The following is an 11,826-nucleotide window of genomic DNA, read 5'->3' as shown; positions in this document are numbered from 1 at the left end:
TCAAAACCCCTCCACATAACTGCCGCTCAGATTCTGATCCCGACCAGCACCAACAAGATGAAAGTCATCATGATGATCCCAAAGGCGCCACCTCCTACCACTGTCGCTTCCAGCGTCACCTCACCACCAAATCCTTCACCACCACCTCAGCCTTTCTACAGCCAAATGCCTCGCCGTTTCCAACTAAACCTCCCCGCCAGAGCTTTATCAATTCCTTTTCTCAAAAAAAATCTCTAATTCTCCTCCTTCCTCCTCTCTCTTCTCTCCTTCAGAAATCCTAACGTTTTCTTTTTTGTTCGGCCTAACGTCGAGAGGAGAGAGATATTCAGAATTAACTCTGATTCTGACCTCGATCTCAACTTCGATCGTCACGGAATCTGACCAACCTTTCGAATCCAACCTCGATCCTAAATTCTCGAAGTTGACAACTAGCCGCAAATCTGAATTTTGAATCCTTAACATTTTGGATTTTTGTCTCAGACTCATGTGATTAGTTGGTAATTTCTAAGTTTTAGTGCAAATTTTCATGTTTTTGATTGATTTATTTACTAAAACTAATAGTGAAGGTTACTAGATAAAAAAGAGAATTCCAAAAAAGAAAATTCCTCTTATATGTATGTTTAATGTTTTTTTCACAATTTATTTCTTTTTCCCCCCTCATTCGTTTATCTCAGGTCTTGATCTTAGATGGGAAACTTCTACTTGCAGAAAGAGGTAAGTAGTAGCAATAGAAGAATTGATATTCCCTTTGCTTTTTAAATTGTTTCTTATCGACAAATATAGTTCGAAGATGATAAGGCCCTATAGTGAAGAGTTTTACAGGTTAGCTTGGGTTTTCTATATGATTATTGATTTGTTTCAATATTAAATTAGATAGCTGATGGTGATATAACCGAATGCTTTCTACCTATTTGTTTTAAATTACAATTTATTAGATAATAGTAATACTTGCAATTATTATTTGAACGGAAGCTACTAAAGTTGGTTGACATCCTAATAATTAAAATAAAAAATGGCATTCTCTGTTGATTTAGTTATCCTAGTGATTGCTTGCAATTTTAAATAATTATAGCATGTTATTGTAATGTAGAACCATCAACCGAGCATAAGTTTCTTGGTCCATTCTATTTTGTACTGTAGGAAGTTTATGACAGTACTTTGCTCCAAGAGCAAAGAAGAGGTGGTGTTTGTCATCATATGAAATGTTGGTAGCCAAATTCTTGGTGCCTTTTCTTAAAAAGATATAGCCAGTTTTTATCTTAGTATTTCTACGCAAATCATTTTTCGTTCAATCCAGCATTATTTGCACGATATTTGTTCACTTTTTAGTATATGTTTGTATGTTTATGCTAATATTTTCGTTTACGCTATCAGTGGGCATGGCTTATTGGTTCTTTAGTGCACAGTTAAGTATCTTTATGGAACAATTTGGCTTCGTGTGGATTCATTGGTATCTTCATCATCATCTTATTTTTCTCTGTTCTTAGATTGGTTGGTTAGGTATTTCTTATATAAATTTTACTAAATATAAATTTTGTTGTCAAAGGTGTTCTAATATAAATTTTACTAAGTTTCTAATGTAAAGGTACACAAGGGATACATCATGATAACTTATAGAACCTGGAACTCATTGGACAGTTTGTAATATGTAATTTATCATTGCCCTTGAAATACACAGTTAGAAACGTTAATGTGATTTTATTCTCATTGCAAGATGAAGATCATGAGTTTATGTGACCTACTCATCAGCAACTTATTTGATTTTATCCTCATTTTAACGAGTATTGCAAATATAATTTCTTTAATAGAATAACTAACTTTAAACTAGATGTGTTGATAATCTCTGGATATAGTTGATTAAACTGAGCTGATTGATTTGTGTCTTCTGAAATGAGATAATTGATTTGTATAATTTGTAAAACTATCATAATTCTGCTTTAGATATACTTGAATATCAAATTGTTTTTGGCATACTATCACTATCTTTTTAGAAAGATATTTATATTATTTAACAAGCATAAACTTATTTCTATATTTGGTATACAATGTCATTTTGATTGAACCAGAAAGGAAAGAAAAGGTAATAAGCATGAAACCTTCCTTAAATATATGACTTCGTCCTTTGTACAATATTTACATTAGTCTAGGTCTCCATTTCATTTATTTGTCCATGTTTTGTTTTTCTGCCATTTTCTTTTACATGTCTTCTGTTTAATTTTTTTAAAGCAATGAAAGTTGTAATTTGTTATCTCATGTTACTTTCATTTACAAATTAATCTCTCAAACTCCCATTTCTACATCTTTTTCAAGTTCAGATCCTCTTTAGCTTTATGGACTTTACAGCTCATTGTTAATTTTTACTTTTACCTCGATTTTATTATAGTGAATTATGGCTTATTTTGAACAAAACCAATATGGATTATTGTTTTCATGAAATATTCAGTTATGAGTATTTGTCCTTCGGGAAATTTATGAGTGAGAGGAAAGTGGGTTTGATGTTATTGTGTGACTCATGCTTTTGATGCTCTTGAAAAATCACTTAAGTGTTTGCTGTGGACTATAATGCGATTCTTCAACAACTTGCTTGATTATAATGAAGTTGCTTGATTATATGAATATAAGATATTATCCAATTTTGGTGTAAGTAATGTATCAGATTTTCTGATCCAAGCTTTATATAAGATAAATTCTGCAGCTTCATATAAAAATTTTAGTAGTTATGTCTAATATGATAATTTACATAAGTAAATTCTGTAAATTAAATAATGTATTAAATCAAATACTTTTATATCTAAAGGAGAATTCATTAGCTACAGTAAATTTTCCTTTGGGCATCCACTATTTCGCTAACAAGATGTTCACATCAAAAGCTATAAATAATTTTTTTTATTCCACGCATTATCATCCTTTTGAAATTCAAAACAATGCAATAATTTACTATATTACCAGGTAATAACTTGCATCTAGCTCTCTTGGTCATGTGACAGTGAACTCATGGTCCAACAACAATTTAACACTGAGAAATCAAACAAATCACAAACCTCTCTTGGAGTACCACGTGATGGCTTGCATTGACTCAAAAATGTGTAGTTAATAACGAATAAAGAAGTGGGAATAGATGATGAGAATTGTAGGAAGATTTTGATGTAATGTAAGTTCTCGTAACTACAGGAGATTACTATGACATATATGAAATTATGGGAGAGGAGGGGCTCAGAAGATGGTAGTGGGTCTGGAGAATATTTTATGTAATATATGTTCTCACAAATACCATATGATACTATGTTATTTTGCAGCTAGATGCAATATAATATCTCCTTAACTTGGAACTTAGTAATGCTTCCTTAGTTTGTACGTTGATTGTTAAAGAAATATGATTTCCATAAATTTTTTTATATTGCAAGAAATATGTCTAAATCTAATTTCTTTTAGATATTTTTCAATTGCAAATGCAATTTAATAGAAATAGATTGGAAATAATATAAAATAGCAGAGTTTCATATGGGATATATACATTACACAGAGCAAAGAACGGATACGAAATAAATCACATGAGAGTTGAACTTAATACGATAAACATATGATGTCTCGCCCATGCTTTGCACAGGTAAAATAGTAGCATATGGCTAAACCCAACCTATGGCTATTTCTTTTCTTTACTGCATGTTTTTCAATGTGAAATAACATTCATTACATGATTAAGCAAAAAAAAAATCCAGATTTCTACTAGAAGAGTGTCATGGAAGTGCCAATAGTAAATATATAGTTCTTGTGAATACTTACTTATGCCATTGACATGAGGAGTTCCCACAAGAGTCGCCATGAGACACATTCTCAATACAGTCATTAGGTTCGCTGTTCTTGGATCCCTCAAACGAATCCCCGCAAGATTTACACTGGACAGGAGCAAGTATAGAATTAGTCATAACATAATATAACCCGATAATGTAATATTTCAGAAAATACTAGTGGATTACAATCCAACGCTGAACTCTGTTGCAATCAGCTTCCTTTCTGATATCATGGGATGAGGTGATATTATAGCCACCCAGTGGTCTCTAAAAGAGCAGAAATAAAAATTAAAAAAACCCATTAATTCGTTATTCGAAGTCCACAATAAAACATTTTCAGTTTTAACTAACCCATGGGTCTGTCTCGGTACTTGAGTTTATTCCATTCATCATAGTTGTGAAACGAGGGCCATGGTAACTGTGTGAACTAAACATCAGATTCTACCATGAAACGAGTTATATAAACAAGTAGTTCAACTAATCAAAAAAAACAATTGTGTACCTGCGGTCCTTCTTTTTAGATGTGACGTACAAGTAAGCATGAATCATCTCATGTAATAATATGTTCTTCAGATCAGTATTTGAGCAGAACTTTAATAAGTGTGCTGAGAGGCGGATATCACACCCACCCTCTTCCCTATAACAACACATTCCAGGGGATCTGTTACATAAAAAACAAAATGTCTATTACTTATTGCATACCGTGCATCAACTATCACAGAAAATTGTGGTACTGTATCATTAATACCTTAGCAGCAATAGAGGTGGCAAAAAGTTCAACTCTTATATAAGTAGTATAAATATCTAGTAGTTTAATAGTAAATACACAAACTGAGAGTACAATATCTGATAGAGCTAGCAAAGTGGCAAAGATATTAAAACAGACATAAGCAAGCAGTTACAGTAATGAACAGTGTGTATCGCCCTTCTTATTCCCTTTATTTTCTCCATGACATCTTTTCGTGTAGATTATAGTGTATCTTTCGCATTTTGATCCTCTATTTTTGTTGTGTGTCATAACTCATAAATATGACATTTATGTATGTCCTGGAATTTTGTTCTATTACAGTGATGGACAACCACTCGTCACACATATTTACAGACATTCAGATGATTAATATTGGCATATTGTGATTAGCCTCTTATCGTATATCTGTTTTTGGATAATTTCATAATCTGCCATCACTATTTATGGTTATTCAATAGAATGGTCCACAGATGTTGTCATGCCATGTTGCAAAATTCAAGTTGTTTTCACATCTTTTCTTAATCTAACTTACTCATTTAAATGATTTTAGATTTTATTTACATGATAACTGTGTAAATAGAATGTTGTTATTTTCCTAGTTGCAATTTAGTAGCCATTTAATATTATTTCAGTCCAAGATGCATGAAAACGGGTAAGGGGTACAGGTGCTGATGGGACATGGCAAATTTGTAAACTGTGGGGTATAGGGGCACAGCTACATATATACATTGAAATCAATGATTTACATGAGATCATTATTGTTTTTCAATTCATGTCATAATAGAACTAAGTTTCCTATCACATTTTTAAGTTTCTTTTATTATGTTTAGTATTATAAATTAGAAATTTCTAGTGTTTGAACTAGACACTTGAACAACTCTTTTAAATCATAAGTTTTGAACTTGGGTATGGGTTGAAACAAACCCAACCAATGAGTTTCAAGAAATGCATATGAAGTGTACATTCAAGAAGTGCATGATACGTGCTATGAAGCACGGACACGGACACGGCAAAACCCAAAAAAATAAGACACGGCGACACGGCTAAATTTTTTTAATATATTATTATATATAGATCAATATTGAATTAAATTTATATTACATTTTCATATTTTTTTTGTTATGTAAAGTGGAGGTTATAAATAAGAAACTAAAGAAAAGTGTGTGTTGCAGGTGTGAATTAAGACATCGAGATGGCAATCTCTCTTAAAAAATTGAAGACAATAATGTTAAGACAAGAAAGAGAAGATGAACATATAGAAAAATAGATCAATTTTTTATGTTATATTATTATGTAACATTGACTTGTATAATCAATGATAAATGTAAGTTATGTAACTGCTTTGAAGATAATACCAAATTTTAGTTTTCATTACTTTCATCTTGAGCATATCAAAATACAAGAGAATAAAATTCAAGTTGCAACTAGTTCCATGGCTACAAAATACTAAGTTACTAACATTGCAAAAATTACAACCAAACACGTATCTTAAAAATAAAGTTCTCAAGTTAAAACATCAAAAGATCATTCTATGGTTTCAACTCCTTCATCCTCCTCAAACACAACGGCCTCCATCGTGGGCTCGTCAAGATAAAGGGCGGCAACATCTAAAATACCGGCACCTTGAAATGATTCAAAGGTATCCCCACCAACATCGCACATTCTTGATTCCCCTTCCATATACTCTTCCGAACTTCGAGAAAGTAAGCGAAGGTTGGTGTGAACATAAACAAGATCCTCCACACGTGTCGGGGTTAGCTTGTTCCTCTTTTAAGGAGTGAATGAAACCATACGTACTCTAATGCCGTTCACAACAAGAAGAGGAACAAGGTTGGCCTAGAAGCTTTTACGGCCAATGATTATAAATTTGGAGTACTTGCACCATAAAGAAGCCACCGTGACTTAGGATCCATATATGCTCTATCGGAAAGAGAATCCGGATCACTAAAAGCCTCCAAAGCCCCCACAAACTTAGCATATTCCAAGTTCACCGCTCATCGTTCATCAGGGTTAGGATAGTATCTTCTTAAGCACTTTGCTCTTTCCGTAGAGATCTCAAGATCTTGATTTGGAGTTTGTCGATTGACTTTCTCAATGAACCATGTGGAATGATAGTACATATATTCGTTAATAACATGAATTAGCCCACAAGGTATTAAGTAATAGAAATATTCGCATTAAAGAGTGAAATGTGAAATATTACCTTGGAACTAAAGAGTGTGCCAAGCACTGAAGCGGGGTGTTGCTATTGTTCCATCGATCCACCAAGATCTTGTGAACCACCTCATAAAAAGGAGATTCCTCGTTATCCCTTTTACTCTCATGCCTATAAATAGTTTGCTTCACCTTCTCAATCATTGTATCCCACATATCATACACCAAATGAAGACATGGTGTATCGGTGTCGGTGACCCTTATCATTTTATAGATTGGGCCAGTGAAGTCAAGAATAAAATCTATCTTGTCCCACCACAAATCATCGAGGACTTTCTCTTTCACAAATTGAGCTTTTCCCACATCATCTTCTCTATACAAGCTCCATCGATCACTAAGGACCATGTCTTGGAGGCCTCTCTTGACGACCTTAAACCTCTTAAACATAATAATCCACGAAGCAAATCTTGTGTCGGCAATCGATAGGAGCTTCATCTTGGAATAATCATTAAACATGGAAAGCCGCATAGAGTGATTCATGATAAAATTCTTCATAAACAATGCATCATCGGATATCTCTGTAATCCAATGTAATTGTGCATAAGCCATGGTATTTGTTTCCGTGTTTTTAGCCGCATAAATATTCTTGATAGCAAGATTGAGTGTATGGACTACACAATGAGTCCAAAATATGTGAGGCTAGGTGCCCTCCACAAGCCCTCCCATGGTCTTGCATGCCGAAGCATTATCGGTTATGATTTGGATGATATTTTTCGGTCCCACCTCTATGATGCACTTTTCTAGCTGTGCTTGGATAAAATACTTATTCTTGACTTCTCCCTCGACATTCACGGCATTCAAGAACATTGGCTTACCCTCACATACCGTCATAAAATTGATGATGGGCCTCCTTTGTGCATCCGCCCACCCACCACTACAAATGAAGACCCCCTTCTGTTGCCATGTGCCCCTGATGGGCTCCATCAACCTCTCTACGTGAGTTTTCTCACGTTATAAGATATTGGTCCTTATGAAATTGTAACCGGGAGGCTTGTAGCCAGAGATTGGATTGCTTGCGGTATATACAAAAGCCTTGACATAATATGGATTCCTTGTCAAGTTGAAGGATAATCCCCCGTTTAGAACATCCTACCAATCAATGCATCCAATTCCTCCCTTGCTCCCATATTAAATGCTTGTTCCACGGTATTAGACCCCTTCCTCCTCTTAGATTCACCTGCACCAATCGACATGCTTGCATTTGCACCTATATCGGTCGTACTTGCAGATGAAGATATAGGCAAAACTGGCATCTTAGGCTTAGAAGCCCTCAATCTCGCCTCCGTTTGATCCAACGTCCTTTGAAACTCCCTTAGGTTTTCGGGTGTTGACTTAGAACACATCTTAGTTCCAATCCCGCTTATTCTCAAGAGGTGATTTTTAACTCTTGAGTGTGAACCGGTAAAATCCTCTCTGTAATAATTACATCTTCGTCTCCAATTTCCTCCTGTCGTTCCCCCCTTTTCTCCAATTTGGTAACATATTTTCAAAACAGACATTTGTCATCTTGTACTCCACTACCATTAGAACTCCCCTCTTGTTCTATTTCTGTAAAATACAAGCAATAACAATAAATTAAAAAATTAATAATAGTAAACCAGTAACTAAAATCATAATTAACAGTAAATTAAAAAATAAAACCCTAATTAATTAACTAATTAATTAACAGTAACAGTATGAATCCTAGTTCTCATATTTTTATACAGTAACACTAACAGTAAATATTATTCTCATATTTTTATATAGTAAAAACAAAAATAATAACAGAGAAGAAAAATTAAAAACAGTAACAGTAAAGGGGAGAGAGGGAGAGAGAAGAGAATTGGATCGGGTTTGGGTTATAAAAGAGAGAGAGAATGAGAGAATGAGAGAGCGATCGAGGGGAGAGAGAGGGGTTTGGGTTATAAAAGAGAGAGAATGAGAGAATGAGAGCGATCGGGGAGTGAGAGAGCGCGATCGGCGAGAAAGAGAGAGAGCGATCGGAGAGAGAGAGCGCAATCGGGAAGAGAGAGAGAGCGATCGGAGGGAGAGAGAGAGAGCGCGATCGGGGAGAGAGAGAAAGAGTGATCGGAGAGAGAGAGAGAGAGAGAGCGGAGAGACTGACCGTGTCTTGGAGATGATCGACGACGATGAGGACTCTGGCGGCGACGAGGAGGACTCTGGCAGCGACTCTTCGCTTCTTTCGACGAGAAATCAAGTAAGTTTTCTAACGACTAGGGTTAGGGTTTGGGTTTAAGTTTGAAATTGGGTTTCGAGTTTGGATTTCGGGTTTGGGTTTCAAAATTTGGTTTCGTCGTGTCGCCCTCAACTTCGCCGTGTCCGTCCCGTGTCTGCCGCTAGTCGGCGGAGTTGACCGTGTCGACGCCGTTGACACCGTGTCCGACGCGTGTCGAACACGTGTCGAACGCGTGTCCGTCTCCTACAAGCATCGGACACGGACTCGGGGGATGTTTGCAAGAGTCGGTGCTTCATAGGATACGTGCTTGGATACACACGCGCACATGCACATGCACGCGCGTGCACACACAGATACACATGCACACGCACACATAATTGAGTACATAAATTAATAAATGTATGCACATATGTATGCATATATCCAATAAGTTTCCATGAAATTCTAGGATGGGAAAGTGTTGGGTACGGGTATGGCTTCATGATAGAAGAAATCAGGTAACATAGATTTCAGTTATCCCAATTTCCAAGTGGATTTTTATAGTCATATTTATTTCCTTTGTAAGCATTATAAACATTTAGGCCTGATTTTATTGATCTTTTCTTATTCTATATATTTTTTTCCCCACCAAAACTACGTAGGGATATAGAAGAATATGAATATCCCCAGATAAATGGATATTATATCTTTCGATATGGATACATGTAAGGGTACTGTTTTAAAACTTTTATAGGATAAGGATACAAATACGGATATTCGTAAAATATTGGTAGATGTGGATATTTGGATTTCGGCATTAACCAGATTGTTAAAACAATTTTAGTCTTGAATTAGTGGATATGAAAACGGTATTCATGATCTAGCTTTAAGTGTGTAGACTTTTTGAACTCATTAGAGAATAGCAATCTGTTTAGATGACTCGCATATCATATAGCACATTTTAAATTCTATTAGTTTTTCCATATCTGATGTGTCTGAATATATTTTCCTCTCATCCGATAAGTATCCATATTCAATTTTGGCATATATAGAAATGGATTTGTCTTGCCGAAGCATGTCTGCAACCGATATTACTAAATAGATACAAATATGTTAAGTGCCATATCTCTGTTTGCACAGTTGCACCCTAACGACATAGATCCACATATGCAAGTGCATATATGGCACGTATTGCACAATATAACCTTGGCAGAAAACATTTCATTCGCAATAAACCTAGTGCCCAAAGTCCGTAAACATATCATGGTATACATATTGGGCACATATTACATTCCCAATAAACTTAGAACAACACTAACATCTTGGATATTCCTCTACCGACCTCTTGATTGTCTTAAAACATTTGATTCATCTCAACAAACAATACGATTATTAACCTCAGAATACCTAAAATTATTGAGCCGAAACACCCCAACAGCTGGAATAAACACATGAAAGGTCTATCCTTTCAGCTGACAAGTTGTTTAACAACTACTACCACATTTTTATAGATATATACCGCTCTAAATATCCTTGCTTTTCAGTAGCTAGAAATTTTTTTCCATCCACCCCCAACTTTCAGCATTTCAACTTTCACAACCAGCTACGGATTTTTTTTACTTTTTATTTTTATTTTTTTCAAACATTTACCATCTGCTAATCGTTTCAACATAATCAAGACATGAAAACCGACATGCAACTACTAAACCCATATCAAATTTCTCCTGAAAAATATAACTTTTCAAGAAATAAAATCCTGATGTCAAGAACTCAATTTCTCTCTATCCCGCGATTTGAGACTCGCCGCAAAGCATCCAAAAATGGTTACAAGAACCAAAATTGAAAGGAAAAAAAAGATCGAAAGAGGGAGGGTTGAGATTAGACCTAGCGGTGCGAGAATCGCTCCAATAGACAATGCAAGCGGAGAGAGCGTCATCGAAGTAGAGAGAGTTGTAATGGCCGAAGAGCTCAAAGATATCTGGCCTGGTCTCCGAGGGCTCCTCCAATTTTTCCCCCGATTCCATTTTCGAACCAGCGCCCCCCTTGGGTTTAGGGATTTAGGGCATATGAGCCGGCGATTTTACTCGTTTTAGGCAATTTGCCTCTCTCTCTCTCTCTCTCTCTCTCTCTCTGCAGTGTCTATTGGCTTTGAAGAGCTCTTAGAATTTATTTATTTTGCTATTGTTATTCTTGGGATGGTACTTTGAGTTGTATACAGAGACTTGTATCTTCATATTCGGAACATTTGGAAGCAATGAAATGAAATTTCAAATATTTCTGTTTACCTTTACTGTTGGCCTACATGATTTTTCAGGCATCTGATATGAGGGAATGATTTTCTTCTATTGTTTCTTCTTCATCTTCTTTTGGTATCTTCTACTTGATCCAACAAGTGGTATCAGAGCTTTTGTTTGAAGAAGTCAATGACTTTAAGTGTGTTTGGAAGATGACTTAAGGGGAGGAAGGGGAAGGAAGGAAGGGGGAAAAGGTACCTCTTCATTACATCCCAATTTATGGTGTAAGATTTTGATTCAAATTTCCCTCTATTCCCCTCCTTCACCCTCTTAAATGGAACTCCCAAACAAAATTAAAATTAGATTTCTCTCCCCATCCCACTCTCTATCCTCCATCCAAACATGCCATAAAAAAAATATGATGAAGTCCCAACTTCAAGTAAGTAGCCAAATGAAATTTTTGTACGAGCCTGAAGGTTCTAAAATTGTCGAACTAGTCAAGCAAGCTACTCTTTCAACAACTCATTAGTTGAAGGATAATCAAAAGAATGACGGGAAGACCTTGTATTGCCTCTATCATGCATGGAATACCTTACATCATATCAGTAAGTAGAAATAGCCCCCTCTTTGATGTGTGAGGGAATTTTTTTTTTCTTTTTTTTGGTGTGTGTGTGGGTGGGTGGG

General features: G+C 35.6%; 1 protein-coding gene across 4 annotated transcripts in view; it reads right to left on the bottom strand.

Moving 5' to 3' along the window:
* The window catches only part of LOC109845024 (sprT-like domain-containing protein Spartan), a 19,034-nt gene extending 7,882 nt beyond the window's left edge, over positions 1-11,152 (bottom strand). The window contains exons 1-5 of one of the 4 annotated variants that reach the window (XM_020414209.1): positions 10,793-11,152; positions 4,294-4,452; positions 4,143-4,218; positions 3,978-4,058; positions 3,784-3,896 (exon numbers count right to left, since the gene is read on the bottom strand). In XM_020414209.1, the coding sequence (XP_020269798.1) occupies positions 3,784-3,896; positions 3,978-4,058; positions 4,143-4,218; positions 4,294-4,452; positions 10,793-10,932 (569 nt within the window). In that variant the 5' untranslated portion in view covers positions 10,933-11,152. Of the gene's footprint in view, positions 1-3,783; positions 3,897-3,977; positions 4,059-4,142; positions 4,219-4,293; positions 4,453-6,742; positions 7,335-10,792 lie in introns of those variants that run through there. The other 3 variants (XM_020414210.1, XM_020414207.1, XM_020414208.1) reach the window with 3 other exon arrangements.

The sequence above is a fragment of the Asparagus officinalis genome, chromosome 6 (genome assembly GCF_001876935.1).
Source record: "Asparagus officinalis chromosome 6, Aspof.V1, whole genome shotgun sequence".
Taxonomy (NCBI): Eukaryota; Viridiplantae; Streptophyta; class Magnoliopsida; order Asparagales; family Asparagaceae; genus Asparagus; species Asparagus officinalis.
This window is presented reverse-complemented; position numbering and strand designations above follow the sequence as displayed.